This window comes from Genypterus blacodes, unplaced genomic scaffold, assembly GCF_046128005.1.
Source record: "Genypterus blacodes isolate CSIRO-AG114 ecotype Tasmania unplaced genomic scaffold, CSIRO-AGI_Gbla_v1 ptg000059l_1, whole genome shotgun sequence".
In the NCBI taxonomy this organism is placed as follows: Eukaryota; Metazoa; Chordata; class Actinopteri; order Ophidiiformes; family Ophidiidae; genus Genypterus; species Genypterus blacodes.
In genome coordinates this window covers 323730-341402 of record NW_027466871.1, presented here as the reverse complement: position 1 = coordinate 341402, position 17673 = coordinate 323730, and the positions used below count along the sequence as shown (strand labels likewise).

Below are 17673 nucleotides of genomic sequence, written 5' to 3'. Positions count from 1 at the left end.
GATGTCTTTGACGGAATCACTTGAGGTCAGATTTGAGTTCCTTTTCACCATTTTTCTCCCATTCGATGTCATTCTCTGCTCTTCTTCCTCTCTCGCCCCTGTTTCACCTCACAGTGGTTGGTTGATTTTAACATGATAACCTTCTGCACGTGTACAACCAGAGCGTTGAAGGGTGACAGCAGTTTGGTTATTCTCAGTTTGCTCCCCTTTCGTCCTCCTTTTACACTTTTCTTGTGTGTGGAAAAGTGTGTGTGCTGTGTTGTTGTGTTTGTTGCAATGCTGCGTGCCGTGTGTATCCCCCCTCCCCCCTCCCCCCTCCCCCCCGTGTGTCCACATTATTCAGGAAACGCGCGTAATTAATGCATTTAGATTCTCTCCTCTCCACTCTCAGGTATCACAAGTACCAACATCATCATCAGTGCCATCGCAGGCTCCATCCTCTTCCTCGCCCTCATTCTGGCCGCTACAGCCTGGTGCTACAAGTAAGCGTGCTTGGTGCTGAGATGCTTGCTAAGATGTTTCCTGCTTCATGTTACGCAACAGTTGATGGATATTTTCACTCTTCTTTACAGGAGCTACAAGCAGAGACGCTATGAGGAGTCTGAGGTTCACCGAAGATTTTGCCGGTTTGCTGATTTTAAGGCTTTTTATTTAAACACAAGCAGACACACACAAGATGAGAAAAACTGGGTTACCCTTAAAAATATATGACGACATTTCCTCACAAAATAAAGCAGCACAAAGACTTTAACTGATAAAGTGAAGGTGATTATTTCCTGTTGTGATTGTTTCTCACTTCCTGTCGTAAAGTGTTTTTCTATACTTCCAGGCAAATGCCCCCAGGTGACTATGTAACAAAGCCTGGAGATGCCGAGTCGTTTTACAGCGACATGCCGCCCGGCGTCAGCACCAACTCGGGCTGCAGCTCGAAGAAGAGGTCAGCCTGCCTGTCGCACCTGCAGATTTGCACCCTGTCCTTCACTAACTCCATCCCATCCATTTCTCAGAACATCTCACTGTTTGGCTTCAGGTGTGCCATCTCATCATCATTCAGTCGCTGTGTGTGTGTGTGTGTGTGTGTGTGTGTGTGTGTGTGTGTGTGTGTGTGTGTGTGTGTGTGTGTGTGTGTGTGTGTAGAAACGTGTGTGTGTTTGTGCATGAGCCTCACCACTGACACATCTCCTGTGTCGCTGGTGTGCATAATGTCATGGCTTTCCTTTAGAGTCTCATTCAGCCTGTAAACATTTAGGCAAAGACCTAAAATGTTCCAAATGAAGGTGGAAAATGTTAATATTTAACATTTTAGTCATTAGTACTGCTCATTGCTCAGTGCTCAAACCACCATTCAGCTGTCTGGATCTTGTTGTCTGGCTCACGCTAGTGCTATGTACTGTGACGGTGTCTTCATCCACTCCTTCATCTGCCTCAGCCCGCCCCTCGTCTCTGTGTGTGCAGCAGGAGCAGAGCAGCCTCCAAAACATGTATCACTTTATACCCAAAGGAGGAATGATGGGCGGCAGATAATGTTTTGCTCTTGTTGCAAATGTGTGTGTGTGTAGATCCAACGGTTTGTCCCACTCGTGGAGCGAGAGAATCCCAGACGCCAAACACATCTCTGACATCTGTGAAAATGGCCGACCGAGGAGCAACTCATGGCAAGGTAGTACTGTGATAAACAACACAAATAAACACCTTATGTGTCATTACCTGTGTTTACATTGTAGATTATATGTCTTTGTTCTGTTTCTCTCCAGGAAATCTGAGCGGAAATCGCAAGAAACTGAAAGGAAAGAAGTTCCGTGCTCGTTCTAACTCCACAGAGTAAGTTCCCTCTGGCACTGCTGGTCATGCTGTCAGGTCCATGAACATGAACATGAGATGTGAGGTTTGTGATATCAAGCAAAGGTTCTGGTGGGAAACAGACATTTCCAATTTGTCCGAGAAGTTTCGCATAGATAGCTAGAAAACTGTAAGTCACCAACTGATTGGAAGCTGATGTATGGAAAGAGTTGAGCAGCTTGTGTGGCGCTGAGTCCCACCAGCCAGACGCGTCATATGACCACGTGATCACGACGTGTCTGGCTGTGTGATCGGCTCTCATCGCTCGTCTGGCTTGTTCAGCCTGTGCTTATTTGGCTTTACTCAACACTTCATGTGAACAAGTAGCGTTGCGTGTTTGCATCCGTGCCTGCTGATTGTGCCTGAACACATCACAGCATGGAGCATCAGCAGCCCCCCAGCCTGCCGTGTTGGTTTGTTTGCGGGTTTGAAGCTGGTGGTGTGTGAACTAGTCTGCGCCTGTTCTCACTGTGAGCATGAGTCTGACTGCTTGTCACATGAAAACCAATATGCAAATGAGCCTGTAAGACGCAGCAGAGGTTGTCATGGTGACGGTGCTGTTGTCATCTGAAAGCTCGCAGGTCTGTCCACCATCGTCTCACCATGTTCTCAATTGCATCTTGGTGTTTGTTTACAATATCTTTGCTCTGCTCTGCTTTCCTAAAATATCTCCTCTTCCTCTCTCCTCCTCCTCCTCCTCACTTGCTCAACTCTGGAAATTTTCTGTCCTTTTCATTTCTTCCCCTTCTCTTCTCTCCTCTCCCACTCCTTGTGTCGTGTCCATCACCCCTCCCCCTCCCACAGGTATTTAACCCCTCGCTTCAAAACAGAGTTTTATGATGTAACTAAATGGGTAGAAGATGTGAATAGAAACACTTCAGGACCTTACCTTAGGTATTACCTCAGACTCCTGTATCCCACACGCTTGTCTAAAAACCCTCTCACCTTTGGTTTGATTTATGGTTTGGTCAAGGGCAGCAAGAATGAGCTCCAGGCTTTAATGCCTCAGACAAACTGTTACTGACAGCTGGCATGACGCGTCCTTGCATTCCTACACAGCGTGGCTGCTGAGCAGTACAGAATGACCACTACTTCCAATAACACACAGTATTTCTGCTTTATACTACAATATATCCTAATTTATGCCATTTCTCCTTTTGATTATCAGAGTAGAAACTATTTTTTCTATGAAACAGCTGCATTTTTATTTGTAGCAGACCATTCTGTTTTATCATCTATTGTTATTGATCCAAAAATAATGGCTATCATCTCCTCTGCTATTGTTAGATTTATAATGTTGTTATTTTATTCCTGATTTGTCCTTATGCCCTCCTCTGCCTCCCCTGTCTCTCGTTAACTTTGCATGTTCACTGTGTTCGGTCAGTGTGTGTGTGTGTGCCGGCCTCGCCTTGCTCCCACTAACCTCACTCGCCTTTGCATCAGTGTGATGTCACTGCCAGTGCGGTGACATCATCGCTGCGCTGCTGTGATAAAGTGTAGGCCACCGCTCTGATCTTGTCCAAGGTCTGTAGATAATCACATCCAGACGATGAGGAGGCTCATGGGCACACGTGTCTCTGCAGCACTCTCGCAACCTGATCACCATCATACACACTCAATCAATCTAATCTATAGACCTTCGCTGTCTCCTGAAGCACTTTCCCCCCTCTGATGGTTAGAAATTGTTCAACAGAGTAGATTAGTGGAAGTGGGGGGCAGGCTGTTATGGCTCAGGGTCTGTGTGTGTCCCTCTGACTCAGACTCAGCTCCGGTGTGGTCTCACATCCTCCACACTGCTTCCTCACAGCAATCCCCACTAAACACATCCAACTCTTTAACACTGCAGCAGATGGATTTCATCCTTAGCACTGCATATTTCACAGTGGCTGAGGGTGAATCTCTACATTGTGGTTGTTGGTGTTGCTGTGGGCGGAAGCATGTGAGGATTGCAGGAAGCTCAGACTGCCCACACCGTCGCTGGGAGCTGTGCACTGCTGTGGACAGCGGCTGCCCCTAAAAGCTTAGCAATGTTCACAGAGATCTCTACTGTTAATGGATGACAATATGAGCTTTTAAGAGCAACTGGAGTAAGTAGAGCAGCTGAAGGAGAGTGTGGCCCAAGGTTCCAGATCTAACATTAGCTCCACGTTCTCAATCTAACCTGGTTTATCCGTCTGTGACTTTGGCCAAGTTTATCCTGCACCAACCAGCTGAGAAGAGGCAATGTATTAATGATGATGTCATTTCCTGTCTTCCTCAGGACGCTATCCCCCGCCAAGTCTCCCACCTCCTCCACTGGATCCATTGCATCCAGCCGGAGGTACCCGTACCCTATGCCCCCTCTCCCCGATGACCAGAGGAAAGCCAACAGGCAGAGCGCCAGGGCAAGTACCAACCCACACAAGTGTACAGCGCGTGCACACACACACACACACACACACACACACACACACACACACACACATCTCTGCAGTTAGATAGATATAACCTAATATAGATAATAACTCACTGGTTTTGTTCGTTCTTGCAAATGTTAGTAGGTTGGTACACTTAGTGTACTAAGTGTCTTCTCTTTCACTCTCCTCACTTATTCCCTTTTCCATTTCTTGTCTTTGCTTCCCCCCCTCCTCTTCTCTCTCCAGCTGTGGGAGACTTCAATATAACAGTCTTCTTCACCTGCTCTGCTAAAGACCTTAAGGAACTATACGTATCTCTCCTTTTCTATGAATGAAAAACAAACAAAAATGAAACATAAATTGACTCTGCACAACCGAGAGAGCGAGCGAGCCTCACGCTGCAGTGGAAAATGGCCGAAGTTGTGTGTGAGTTCATGTATGCAAGCAAGCGTCCGTGAAGCTGCCTTGCCCGAGTCACGCGTCATTGAGCGAATCTCTACAAGACTGGAGGAAGCCTGCTGAGAACCCAGCTCCACATCCACTTCAGACCAGCTGGAGCTTAAGACTCAGACTGAGCTGTTCCCGTCTGCTCAGGCCTCGACGATGGAACTGGAACCCCGGCCACCCACTCACCCTCCCACTCCCTCTCCCACTCCCAACGCTACCAAACCCCCAATCCCAAACTTGCATCCCTCCTCCGCTCCGGCTCTCGCCTTACATCAATCAAAGCCTACCGTCCCTCTTCTGACCTCTATGCCCCCCGAGTTGTTTGGAAGCAGAACCGGGAGCAGGTCATCTTTACCACTCTGCATCGCTGGATTTGTTGGACCATTTTGACGCACGTGAATCATTGTAGAAAATCCAACACTGTATGCATGAGACACCCCCCTGTTTATCAGCAACCTCCTCCGCGGTCTGAACTAGATGGAAAGCATGCGAGGGGACGGCGATTTTATACCTAGGATTAGACGCTTTCTCTCCACTATACGCAACCCATATTGTATCACAAGTTACTATTACCCATAACCCACGACATGGACCCAACCCAACCCCCACCCCACACCTCCGCCCAGCATTTGTGTGTAAATATGTACAGTAAAATACACACACAGTACTTTGGACTTTTCTTTTTGTTTTTACATTGAAAGAGACATGGAGTCAAACGTCCCTATGTTCTCTTCTCTTCTCTTTCCTGTATTGTGTTGTAGGCAGAAGCGGATCTCTGTAGGTCTGTGTAGACACCCCCGCGCTCGTTCTACTGTCTGTGTTCCTATTTTCCGTCCTGTAGGCCTCATTCCCTTCCCTCCTCTGGCTTATCCCGTGTGACTGTGACCTCTATAGCTTTCTCCATCCACAGCAGAATGTTTTTAAAGTGTTTTTGTCTTGGCACTGGGAGTAACGCACAGACGTACCAACAACGATCCACGAAAGGGAGCAAAGGTGTCGACATCGGGGCACGATGAGAATGTTACCGATTGGGAAGTTGATGAGTATTATTTTAGCAAAGTGATGAATAGTATAACGTGCCAGTCTTCAGTGCAGTGATTGGAGAGAGACGTGTTTGGTGTAGTGATAGACGTAAACGCCACTTTTCACTGAATGTGTTTTTTGAAAAGTTCCAGTGGATAATGTTTAGATTGACTTAGTTTCCCTTGATTCTCCGTTTGGGATGTTTGAGATTGTACCGCCTCAGCTTGTCACAGTGGGCGTACACAGATATACACCTGAGTGTGAGCTGAGAGAACCCATTACTGTGAGTATGGTTAACGATCTAACCCACTGAGGATCTGGAAAATCTGGTGATTGGAATGTGCATTTTGGATTTAGCTGTGACGATTGAGACATTTAGCCTTGTAAATGACTAACTATGCTGTACAGTGCTTGCTGTTTGAGCTTGTGAAGACCAACAGCATGACAGTGCTTTATCAAATTAAGTATTTCCTCTGGTAGGCTATTTGTGAGACCATACTGGGAAACGAGCATGTCACTGAAAGACCTTTTCCCCTCATTGCCTATTGCTGTTGTCTTAATGGGTTTGTGTACCGCAGACCACACTGTTTGTCAGTAAATGAGTTATCTTTAGCCGGGTCGATTCACGTCAGGACGTTAGTTAATTTGTGAATAAAAACAAGACTAATGCAGGCACAGATTCTTCACCTCCCTGTGTAGAAGCTGCTGACTTAAGGCCTCCTGTTTGTCATTGACTGCTGTTTAGTTTCTGTTTCAGTGTGTTCCACTCTTCATTTTTAATGTATGCGCTAGGGCTGTATAGGTAATATGACGCTCACGGTACTGGATTAACATTGCTACTAGTATCTTTTTTTTATTAAGTACCTTTGTACTGTTCTTTTTCTCAGCATCATGTACAGACAAGTATTGAAACCGTGATTATAAGTGCATTATTGTGATTCTGTGTGTTGATGAGTTTGAATGGAGACGCGTCAAGCTCTCAGATGCTAAAACACACATTTCCCAGGGGCCAGTCCAAAGTTTCCCATCATCTGGTTTATGTGCTGATCCGTGTGGTCTCTATGCTATAAGGGTAGGACGCATCTGTTGTACGGCAGCATGAAGTTTAAACATAGAGCTGAGCGATACCAGCTCATAATTTGCCTTCTGTCAGAACTATTTTTGCTCTTTAAGTTTGGATCGAGTCCCCCGAGGCTGTGAGGGCTGACCACTCTCAAGCAATATCTTTAAACATCACAATACTGCGCCACAACTAAACTGGCTTTTCTTTTTTTCCCTTTCCTTCCTGTGATGAATTTTTTGCTCTGTACAAAAAAAAAACGTGTTGAGGATGTTGCACTGCTTCGTAAGGATGGGACCGGAAGGCTCACAGTGATTTCTGGGATCTTTCCCATTCAAAGGCCAGGGGCTCCATACACTCACCTGCTGCACCTGCCTGCAGAATGTTGGACTCCTCTGGTAAATGTCCCCACAACTGAGCTGTCCCGTCTCTGTCTATCCAGGGACTTGAATGTATTAGTGTACTGGAGCACAAGGCGCAGTCTCGACCACGTGGTCCCATCCGGGCAGCTTCTTCTTCTCCCGATGCATCGGCACTCCAGGAACCTTACAACCCCCACATGTACCAATTCAAATCTATCTACGTACTGCAGTTGCTGTCTTTTTATTATTTTGTAATTATGGCTGTATGCTGTACAGACTGACGATGCAAAAATCAATGCCCATATTTTTTCCTCTTAATCATTCAGTATTGTAATATATTTAATATAAAATAAAACCTTCGTCAACACATCTGTGTATGCTGGCATTCCTAACTTCTCCTTTATATCCAAGCCTCTTGAGGACTCACTCCATGTATTGATTGTGTATTACAAACGAGCACACACAGCAATAAGAAAATAAATACAATATTTGTGTACAATGACAGAAGGTACATCAACACTACTAACACTCAAGACTACATCAACAGAATGAACTAGTCGATACAAATGTGCTTCAAGTTTGCTCCGTTGTTTGTCTTGTCCATCCTGACTACCAATGAAGCAGCAGCAGGCGTGGAGAGCCATGACACGGTTGTTGAATAGTGTGACCTCTAATTATACACAGGGTTCTTTATAATTGTCACATAATTCTCTGTGTCCAGTAAAAAGATGGTTTGCTCGAATCCAAACCTGGAGAGCAACGTCCACACAGACTGAAAGGCAGCACAGTTGGGTATCGAGCAGTTATCCCCACAGTTGGTGTGGCTGGGACCTCAGGGCCTGGAGTCTATCTTGATGGAAGGTACTCGTGGCCATGTAATCATCTTCAGCAAGCGATTCTCTGATGCACGTCTTCAGATGTTCGACGCCAAACCCAGAAACGGCAGAAACGGGAACCACGTGACTGAAGTTCATCCAGTTTTTAGGTACCATGTCATCTGGCAACACATGAGCGAACTCTGCCAATGGAACAACAACAGAATTTATGTCAATGTCAGCTATAGACTTCTTTAAAGAGACAATTCTGACACAATGTTTGAACTTCAGAATATCAAAATCACCTTCTGGGTTTTGAAGTTGCTCCTTCAGCTCTGCCAGTTTGTCCTCAGCCTCAGGCAGATCCATCTTATTCACCACTAGTAAAGCAGGTTTGGACACCAGCTCCTCCTTGTACAACTCCAACTCCTTAGGGTGAAAGAGAAGAAACAGAGGATGAAGTTATAATGACCATAAAGGGCAGATAGGTCGGGACGCAAGACAGATTGGTGTGAAGAGTGAGAGTCAAGAGAAGTCAGAGGATGAGCAGGATTAATGAACATTTTCAGCGTCACCTTTGTGAGGAGTTGCACAGCTTCAAAGGCTGACCTGAAATGCGTTTTGCTGGCCAGCTGGAAGCCACAAACATCCACCTACAGCCAGATACATCAGAATGAAAAGGGACTCCATCAACGGTAGCAGCAATTTTCCAAAATACAAACTCTTATTTGCAGCACGAATGAGAACATTTCACAATTTGTCCCACTACTCACCACAAACAGCAGCTGTTTGGTCCTCTCCACATGCTTCAGGAACTTGTGGCCCATGCCTTTGTTCATGTGCGCCCCTTCGATCAGCCCTGGGAGGTCTGCAACAGAGATCTACAACAAACAACCAACCGTCAGCCAGGTGAGCACAGCTGGGACACAAGCACTCATATTCCATATTCTCATACCTGCTTATGATCCTTGTACGTTAACTTTCCAATCTCCGGCCTTATGGTGGTGACTTGAGTAAAGATAATAGATTTTAGAGAGGCAAATAAACGCATAAACAAACTTGAATGCATCTCTATTAGTATGTACTCACAGGCGTAGCTGGCAATCTGGGGTGTAGCGTTAGACAAGGCTGTCAGAAGAGACGACTTCCCTGCGTTGGGGAACCTGGAGGTGATACAACATCAAAATATCCATGTTTATGGAATGATTCCATTTTTGTGAACTAAATGGTGAATTGAAAGAAACACTGTTGTTGTTGTTGTTGTTGATGTGGTGTTCAGTCTTCTCACCCCACCAGGCCGAGGTCAGCGATGAGCTTGAGGTCCAGTCGGATGTGTTTGGATTTGCCCTTGCTGGGCTCAAAGGCAGAGTGGAAGGAGCCCCCCTGTCCCCCCTTCGCCACCAACAGCCGATCCCCCGAAGCATTCAGGTCACCTTAGGGAGAGAGAGAGAGAGAGGGTGGAAAGGTAAACTGAATGAATGAACAAGCTGATATGTGACAGGTTTGGAAATGGGAAACTTACCGAGTACTTTGCCGTGATCAGTGGTGACGGTAACGCCGACAGGAGCCTCGATCTCCTGGTCCTTTCCCTTTAGTCCTCTAAGAGCTCGGACACTGTTGATGAATAAAGTTCAGAAAGCCTTTAACACATAAACAGACCTCTTTATACACTGAGGACCGGCCCATGTGACACTTAAGCACTGAGACATGCTGTCTATCCTCCTTAACATCACTGTAAAGAAACCAGAACAAACCTGCTGTTGGCTCCCGCTGCAGCTACAAAACGTTTCTGGGGGTATTTGTCCTTGATCCTCTTCAAGGTCAAATCTTTTGCAGCCACCACCCAAACATCTCCTCCGTGGCCTCCCTGCCCTCCTAGACGGGGCAGGCCCATGCCGCCGCTGCCTCCACGGACGTACAGGCGGAGGTTGTCCACAAAGTTTCCATACTGGAGGAAGACGAATACGGTTAAATGTTGAATCTTAAGAACCAAACTACCAATAACTGCTGAACACACTGGCCAAGCTTGGGACTCATCCAGTGTTTGAATGTCTAGTTAACATATCAATACTAGTACAGACTATTTATAACATAAGGCCCTTGACAAACATCCTTAGATTCTTCATATAATTCATAGAAGTCTTCAACCCTACTAAAACAAAAGTAGAGGTGCCTTAGAGCTGATAGAGTTGTCAGATGCTCTATGGTCGTCATGTGTTTACACTCCTGGCGTTATGTTATTGTTTTTACACACAGATCGGGCAGAGGTAACGTTGCGTTGACACATGTTCAGATCAGACAGAGGTAACGTTGTGTTGACATAGGTTCAGATTACGTCACGGTCTGTCTCGTCTCCTCACATTGTTCCTGTACGACACACAGCTAACACACTGAAACTTCAATGTCACAATGTCATATTGTTTGTAAAAAAAAATTGTTGCGGCTGATTAAAGCATTAGTACGAATGAATCCTAACCCTGTTACTTACCTTCCGGAAGCAAATTCTACTAAATTGAACCATTTTCGTTAACGTTTGTAGACATCACCCATGTTGCTATTTGAGCTAGCGGGCTAGTTTACATGTGTTTGTAGGCGGGACAGGAAGCGCTTTGCTCCTCTAATTTCATTGGACAACGACCGCGAAGGGGCGGGGTTACAAGCAGTGACGAAGAGACACGGAAAAGCCCGATTGCTCCCAAGCTCACATCACCACCACCGGTCTGCCGGGCAAGGAGGAGGCTAGAGAGTATAACTCGACATATCCCCTCCTGCTGTAAATGACCAGGATTTAAACTTAGAACAATGGAGACGTATACAATTACGCAACAAATCCTGCAGGGTATCAATTTGCTTTTAAAGGCACCATTTGTATTTATTTAGCTTCTAAATCTTGAACAGATGGACAAAGAATTCATTGAGTTATCAGGCTAATCTAAAAGCTGAACCCTTCTCATTAATCATCTCTAAATTTGTGTTCTACCCTCATGCCAAAATAGGACTCTGCAACAAGATATCTAATTACCTAATCAGCAGTTTGCAATGAATGTGCACTCTGAATGGCCCCCTTTTAGACTCCCAGCCTGCCAACACTCACTTCTTAGCAACCTGCAACAAAGAAACACAGATGGCTGTTTCCTCAGACAGACCCTGATAAGCCAATTGTTTCCCTACCTGCCAGCATACAATGAGCGGGGACATAAACACATAAAATAAAGAGACAGACAAAAGACAAGAGAATATAACAAGAGATAATATTGGACTTATCTTCATTGGATGGACAGAAACGTGACTGATGGCTCACTAAGGTCGATATGAGTCTGGTCATGTAAATTGTCGACTGTTTGTTGATATGATGGCCAATGCATATTACATATTATGTACTGTATGTGTCTTTGTCTTTGGTGATCATAAATACTTAATGGCAGGTTTAAAGTTCATGAGAGAATTTACTTTCCTTTTTAATGGTTTTATTTCAGTATTTTACATTTTATATGAAGCACTTTTGTTTATATAATTGCAACAAACTAATCATCTCTGCGTTTATATTACAGTTGTTAGATGATGTGGAAGGAGTGAACATTGGCTCATTGTTTTCCTCTGACAAAACACTTCTTTATTTCTAATATTTTTTATATTCTAAAATAGCAATCGGGTATTGGTTTTGTCAAATAAATCAAGTAAATTTCAAAAAAAAATAATTAAAATTAAATGAAAAAGTGAAAGAAAGCGGTGGTACACAGTTTGAACACACACCGTGGCGGCGGCGCTGTGAAGATGCTGTGGAGCCTCTGATCTTCCGGCTCTTGTATCTGTGAACGCGGTCACGTCTGCCGGTGCAGCGAGATGCGCATGTGACGAGCGCACTAGCCGGCGTCTCTCTCTCTTCCTCCCTCTCTCGCTCTGTGTCTCTGTCTTCCATAAGGACACATGAGAAGAGGTTTTGTCCTTCACAACGACATTCACGGGTCCTGGGTCCGACCTGATTAAACCAGGTCTGCTCGGATTACACTGCGCAGGGGTAAGTGTGTGTTTATGTGTGTGCGTGGTTAGTATGTGTTAGTGTGAGAGAGATGACGGGAGACGTTAGCTCATTATCTCGTGTAAGACCCCCGCCGCTCGCATGGGTCCTCCCACCGGTGTGTCTGGCTATTTATACCGCCGGAGCCGCTTGTCCGGGGCCGTGGTAACGGAAAGCGACCGGGATATTGAGATCAATCACAGCGTGGTAAGAGATCCCGTTCATACCCGTGAGTGAGTGAGTGTGTGTGTTTGAGACATGCATTATGTTATGATGGGGACACAGCCTTTGTCGCATGTGCTCCGTGTGTGTTATTGGACGCAGTGTGCACAGACCGGAGTGTGTGTGCGTGTGTGTGTTGTGTGTAGCTTGTGATGGAAGATCGTGTGTCTGTAGACCACAACAGACAAACCAGACTGAGACTGATGTCAAGTTAAGTTTCAAACTGATGTGCCGGACAAAAGCACTAAATCCTATCCATAAATAACAATCGAGTCTGTGACATTTGAACGTCTTAATCAATGAACGGCTCTCACATTAGGCAGATGGGTTTCAGTATTGACATTCTAGCTCGAGCATCGCAAAGCAAATGCGAAGGATTATTTGGAGTGTTTTCTATAGATAACCCTTCATACTGAGCACAGCGTGTTCTAGAATAGTCTGGTCTGGCTTCTACACAGATGTATGCAGAACACACACGTGCGAGCCCACAGATAGACAGACAAACGCCAACCACTCACAGAAATATGAAGTCGTTTCATGTTTTTGTTTTGTTCTTATGTTTGGGTCTTTTCATTAAAAAGTTCATTTGATTTTAAACTTGAATAGTTTCTTTCAAGCAAAGCAGTTAGAATAAGCTGCCAGGTGGATTGGATTTGGCACAGGTGCACCTATAATAAAGTGGCCACTGGGGGTGAAGTTGCAGGTTGTGGACACATTATGTCAGACTTGTTGTTTGGCCTCACGTGAGGATGTTTCTGTTATACAGTCCTAACCAGTCTGATCAGGAAAACAATAGCAATCTCAAAATGTGATTGATTATTTTGAGTTGCATTATAAACTGGATGACTGGATGCTATTTACTGAAGCAAAGCATTTCAAACCGTCATGGCACTTATGTTCCTGTCTGTTATCTTGCTCCTTCCAACTATTTCCATTATCTCCCAAAGGCTGTAAATGCTCTGAGGTTAAATTGGGCAGTGGCACGGAAATACCAGTTCCAGCCTGCCAAAACGGGGGCACAGCATTGTCCAAACAAGACAGGCGTTGTGTTAGGATCCCACTGCTTTCACTAAAATGGAGAAACGGGCCTGTGACTAAAGACAAACCAGTTAACTCACAAGTCTGGGGTCCAACAAGGAGGGAGGGACGTAGAGATGGATGGGAAATGAGGCACACTGTGTTGTTGGGCAGCATGGAGCCGGCCAGAGTTTAGGGGATGTGTTTGGATGTTCGGGGAAATGGGACAAGTGTGTGTTTTGGGGGAATGTTGGTGTGTGTCAGAGGGTCGGGGGCTTTGATAGTTTGGTCTGTCTGCATGCCAGGACCAAATTCTCATCCTGCTGCTGTTGAAAAGGGCGGTAAAGACATAAACAGGTCCGGGGGGATTAGGGCCCACTCGTTGGAGTGATCAGGGGGGATTTGCTGCCCGACGGGCGCACAATGGCACTGTCGTCACAAACACACATGACACATGCTCAATAGCAACGTTTCACAACATGCCCAAGCCTACAAAAATCCGATTAGAAGTCCCTTTTGTTTGGAAAGCAGCACTGGAGTTAACAGAGACTATGTTCGCCACAGGACATGTTGGACCTGACAGGGTGTCTGTGGTCTCTGGCGGGACAGCGGAGAGCAAAGCTGGTGGCATGTTGTGTTGTGGCGGGGTGCTTCCACGTGTGTGAAACCCCAGACAGAGGGGGGAGGGACACGGGTGTTTGTGCAAGAGAAGAGCCCGATAATAGGATGAATGGGTTTTTCTTTATTCCCGCTATGTGTGTGCGAGTCAGCTGATGATGGTGGATGGAGACAGCTCTAGGACCCAGACTAACATGTCACAACAACAGTGACGCGCAGACACAAAGCTAACATAAAACAGCAGCGACATGCAGACACAAAGAGAGAGAGGGAGAGCCGGTTTGAACCTGCTTCAGGAACATGGAAACAGTGCGAGACAACACATGGATGAGCCGCGGCTTTGACACCCTCTTCTCCTTCCTCTCCTCTCCTCTTCCAGACTCGGCTCTGGCCCAGGCTGCAGCCATGCCTCTACTGGAAGAGACTACTCTGCCTCAAGCGCACCCACCCACTCTCCCTGTGGTCATCATAGGTGAGCACTTTGCCCTTTCTTTATTAGATTTCTTTGCTGTATTTGTATTCCAACGTTGGCCCCAGTCCATGTAATTTTTTTGATTTTCCTCCTAAAAGCACATTTCTTTCTGGGCTCTGTCTTTAGGCAATGGGCCATCAGGTATTTGTCTGTCCTACCTGCTGAGTGGCTACGAGCCCTACCTAGACACAGGAGCTGTGCACCCAAACCCAATACTATACCGAAAACTGCAGGAGACCAAGCACCTACCCATCACCGAACAGGTAAAAGGATGCACACACACACACACACACACACACACACACACACACACACACACACACACACACACACACACACACACACACACACACACACACACACACACACACACATCCGTACACTTAAGCATGCATGTCATGATCGTGATTTTTCTGCAGGATCTGGAATATCTGAGTGAAGGTCTTGAGGGCCGGTCGAGGAACCCTGTGGCTGTGCTTTTTGACACGTTACTGCACCCTGATGCTGACTTTGGCTACGAGTTCCCCCCTGTTCTTCAGTGGAGGAGAGACAAACAGCAACACATCCCTCATGTGGTGCTGGGGAAGGCAACACCCGGAGGTGCCTGGCATGTATGTATTATATTTCATTCATTTTTCCTAGGAATTGATACTCGCCATGACCCCCGTCATCTGAGCATTTCCTCCTTATTCCTCTTCCTTCGTATTGTCAGGCAATGGAAGGCTCCATGCTCACTATCAGTCTTGGCATCTGGATGGAGCTTCCTGATGTTAACTACAGAGACTTGAGCAATGGGAAACGCAGGTACAGAGAGAGAACAATGGTGATAGAGCAGACATTGCCAAAGCCTCAGATGTATCCTCTGATATCTCTTTCCCCATCTCTGTCTTCTCTTTAGGGATGCATCAAGCGACAGAGCCACGCCAGAGGAGATCTCATCCTATTATCGTAACTATGTGAATCTAAATGGCCTACAAAATAACTTTGTCGACAACACCTACGTGACCTGTGTCCAGAAACTTAGCCGGGGGCACCAGGGAGAAGGTCTGGAGAACAGACACACTAATGGAGGAGGTGGAGAGGTGGGAGATGGAGTGAATGAGTGTTTTGAGGGTAATGGAGTTGAATGTGAAAACACTGGAGAAGGGGGGGCTCTCTGGGAAGTAAGGGGGTACCAGCAGGTGCAGAACGACACCCACATTCCCTTCTCTCTGTTTGCTGAGAATGTAGTCTTAGCCACTGGTGCATCTGATTCACCAGTCCGTCTAAACATAGAGGGGGAGGACCTGCCCTTTGTATTCCACAGCATCTCAGATCTGGGACTGGCTCTAAGCCAGAGAAAACTAGATCCAAAATCTGATCCAGTTCTGATTGTAGGTGCTGGTTTAAGTGCTGCAGATGCAGTTTTGTGTGCTTGTAATAGCAACATTACTGTGCTGCATGCTTTCCGCAAGAACATAGACGACCCTGACCTCATCTTCAAACAACTGCCTAAGACACTTTACCCAGAATACCACAAAGTCTACAACAAGATGTCCTCTCAGACCTACACCAATGTGGCTCCCTCATCTGCTCCCAACAGACAGCAGGCAACCAGTATTGCTTCCTCGGTCTGTGCCAAGATGTGTTCAAAACCCCAACTTGCTACTCGTACCAGTGCCGGTAATGCCAGTGTCAGCACTTTCCCCGACTACACCAGTTTTCCTGAGCACTGTGTGGTCTCCTTCCAGTCTGACATGAAGTGTTTGCTGCAGGGGAACAACTCTTTCAAGGCTTTTAAGATCTCCATGGCTCTGGTTCTGATTGGGACCAACCCCAACCTGTTTTTCCTGAAGGAGCAGGGTCAGTACCTGAGTATGGACCCAGAGAAGCCCATCTCCTGCAAGCAGAACCCCATTGACATCCACCCCTATACGTACGAGTGTGCTAAGGAGCCAGGTCTGTTTGCCATGGGCCCATTAGTGGGAGACAACTTTGTTCGCTTTTTGAAGGGCGGTGCTTTAGGCGTCGCCTCCTGTCTGCTGAAGAGGCACAAGAAGAAAGAGAAGCTCATCACCAATGGAGGGAATCACTTCATTTGAGAAGACGCTGGCATGGAAAGAAGTCCAGAATGGCAATATGACAGCGGCTGGAGGCTGCAAGCGCTTTTACCAACAGATGTGACGTCTTTTATTTTGTATTCCTTTATTGTTTTTTCATCTAAACTAAGGCATTAAACGTTTCTGATAGACCAAAATGCAACAGGTATACACTAATTAGTCTCTAAAGTAGTCCAGGTTACCATGTGCCAATACCTTATACTCCAAATATCTCTCACCTCTCCATCTCCTCTACATGGACCCCACCTCTTAAGGGTTATTTATTTGTTCATGTCTCTTTTAATACAGCCTGAGCAGCCATGTAAGCATGATAGAGAAGCTTAGCCTATAGAGGGAATGCTGCTGGGAAAGTGCCACTTTTGGTGCCATTGTGAATAATTAGGCAATAGATGGCTGATTTTAAACTATTACTCATAGCTATTAACCATGAATGATACAATAATTCTGCCTGTGATATAGGATCCAAGACATACCTCACAAAATTTGGCTCAACAAGTTAATGGTCAAGCTCCAAAGGCCAGATTAATGAACTATCAAATTTAATTTAATCTAAATTTTGTGACCTGAACACGTTGCCGGAAAGAAGTGACGCATGTTCTAGAATATTCTTAGCTGACACCCACGACATATCTCATTGACTGATCCTTCATTTAGCTGCTATTAAATGCACTTGGAGCCATTCAGAGGGTGTAAAAAGGTGAAGTTGCTAACAAACCTCACCTGCTAATTTGGTTATTGTGACTCTTAAAAGCTTTTTATGCTAATTTTGTTCACTTGCAGGCCTAAATGTATTCTTGGACACTCCGGATTAATTTCCTTTGTGCATCACATTCAGATTCAAGTGACCTTGCCGACGATTTGGTCATTAAGGAGCCATGCAGGTCATTAGAATTTTCCCTGCCTTTCAGGAAGCCACTGATTTACACCCAAAATCAAGATGCAGAGACATGAAACTGAAAGACAGCGAACGTCATCACTTCAATACTAATATCAATACTTTTATCAAAATTACTCAAGATAGATTCATCAGTGGCAACACAAGAAACGACCAAATTCACTTCCACAAAGATAAAGTTTCCTTGTTGTTTGATTTTTGTGTTTTTAAATGTCAGATACCAAAGCTTCACACTTGTACATGAATGCACCATAGCTGCAATTACATCACCCACAATGCTCACATAAGACAAAACCTAAAATAAAAAGGATGTTCAATCTCAATGGGCACTGAAATGAATCAAAGCCAATGGCGGACTAACAGAAAGGAAAACATTTCAAACTTTGTTTA

General features: G+C 45.6%; 3 protein-coding genes across 4 annotated transcripts in view; 2 read left to right on the top strand and 1 right to left on the bottom strand.

The window, feature by feature from the left end:
* adam22 (ADAM metallopeptidase domain 22) overlaps nucleotides 1-7263 on the top strand; it is a 45631-nt gene extending 38368 nt beyond the window's left edge. The window contains exons 25-32 of the mRNA XM_076153926.1: nucleotides 392-482; nucleotides 573-626; nucleotides 830-1030; nucleotides 1560-1660; nucleotides 1755-1821; nucleotides 2644-2733; nucleotides 4100-4223; nucleotides 4482-7263. Of these exons, the coding sequence (XP_076010041.1) occupies nucleotides 392-482; nucleotides 573-626; nucleotides 830-1030; nucleotides 1560-1660; nucleotides 1755-1821; nucleotides 2644-2733; nucleotides 4100-4223; nucleotides 4482-4502 (749 nt within the window). The 3' untranslated portion in view covers nucleotides 4503-7263. The remainder of the gene's footprint in view (nucleotides 1-391; nucleotides 483-572; nucleotides 627-829; nucleotides 1031-1559; nucleotides 1661-1754; nucleotides 1822-2643; nucleotides 2734-4099; nucleotides 4224-4481) is intronic.
* An 89-nt stretch (nucleotides 7264-7352) lies between these two features.
* Nucleotides 7353-10536, bottom strand: gtpbp10 (GTP-binding protein 10 (putative)). The gene is made up of 10 exons (XM_076153930.1): nucleotides 10431-10536; nucleotides 9697-9890; nucleotides 9465-9556; nucleotides 9231-9375; nucleotides 9032-9105; nucleotides 8898-8950; nucleotides 8716-8823; nucleotides 8518-8595; nucleotides 8248-8371; nucleotides 7353-8145 (listed from the first exon to the last, which is right to left on the bottom strand). The coding sequence occupies exons 1-10, from the start codon at nucleotides 10461-10463 to the stop codon at nucleotides 7931-7933; spliced, it is 1116 nt and encodes a 371-aa protein (XP_076010045.1). The 5' UTR covers nucleotides 10464-10536; the 3' UTR covers nucleotides 7353-7930.
* A 1226-nt stretch (nucleotides 10537-11762) lies between these two features.
* On the top strand, nucleotides 11763-17550 carry osgin2 (oxidative stress induced growth inhibitor family member 2). 2 transcript variants are annotated; one of them, XM_076153929.1, is made up of 6 exons: nucleotides 11763-11960; nucleotides 14197-14289; nucleotides 14416-14552; nucleotides 14709-14900; nucleotides 15002-15093; nucleotides 15188-17550. In XM_076153929.1, exons 2-6 carry the CDS (start codon nucleotides 14223-14225, stop codon nucleotides 16368-16370), a joined length of 1671 nt encoding a protein of 556 aa, XP_076010044.1. In that variant the 5' UTR covers nucleotides 11763-11960; nucleotides 14197-14222; the 3' UTR covers nucleotides 16371-17550. The 2 variants fall into 2 exon arrangements, with proteins under 2 accessions (XP_076010044.1, XP_076010043.1); XM_076153928.1 differs by having other exon boundaries at nucleotides 11763-12167.
* The last annotated feature ends 123 nt before the right edge of the window (nucleotides 17551-17673 follow it).

Coding starts and splice junctions, on each gene's coding strand:
- gtpbp10 (XM_076153930.1), bottom strand. CDS start 10,463: ATGGTTCAATTTAGTAGAATTTGCTTCCGGAAG. Junction 9,376..9,464: donor TGATCACGGCAAAGTACTCG/GTAAGTTTCCCA, acceptor TCTCTCCCTAAG/GTGACCTGAATGCTTCGGGG. Junction 9,106..9,230: donor GCTGACCTCGGCCTGGTGGG/GTGAGAAGACTG, acceptor TATCACCTCCAG/GTTCCCCAACGCAGGGAAGT.
- osgin2 (XM_076153929.1), top strand. CDS start 14,223: ATGCCTCTACTGGAAGAGACTACTCTGCCTCAAGCGCACCCACCCACT. Junction 14,901..15,001: donor CACCCGGAGGTGCCTGGCAT/GTATGTATTATA, acceptor TCGTATTGTCAG/GCAATGGAAGGCTCCATGCT. Junction 15,094..15,187: donor TTGAGCAATGGGAAACGCAG/GTACAGAGAGAG, acceptor TCTTCTCTTTAG/GGATGCATCAAGCGACAGAG.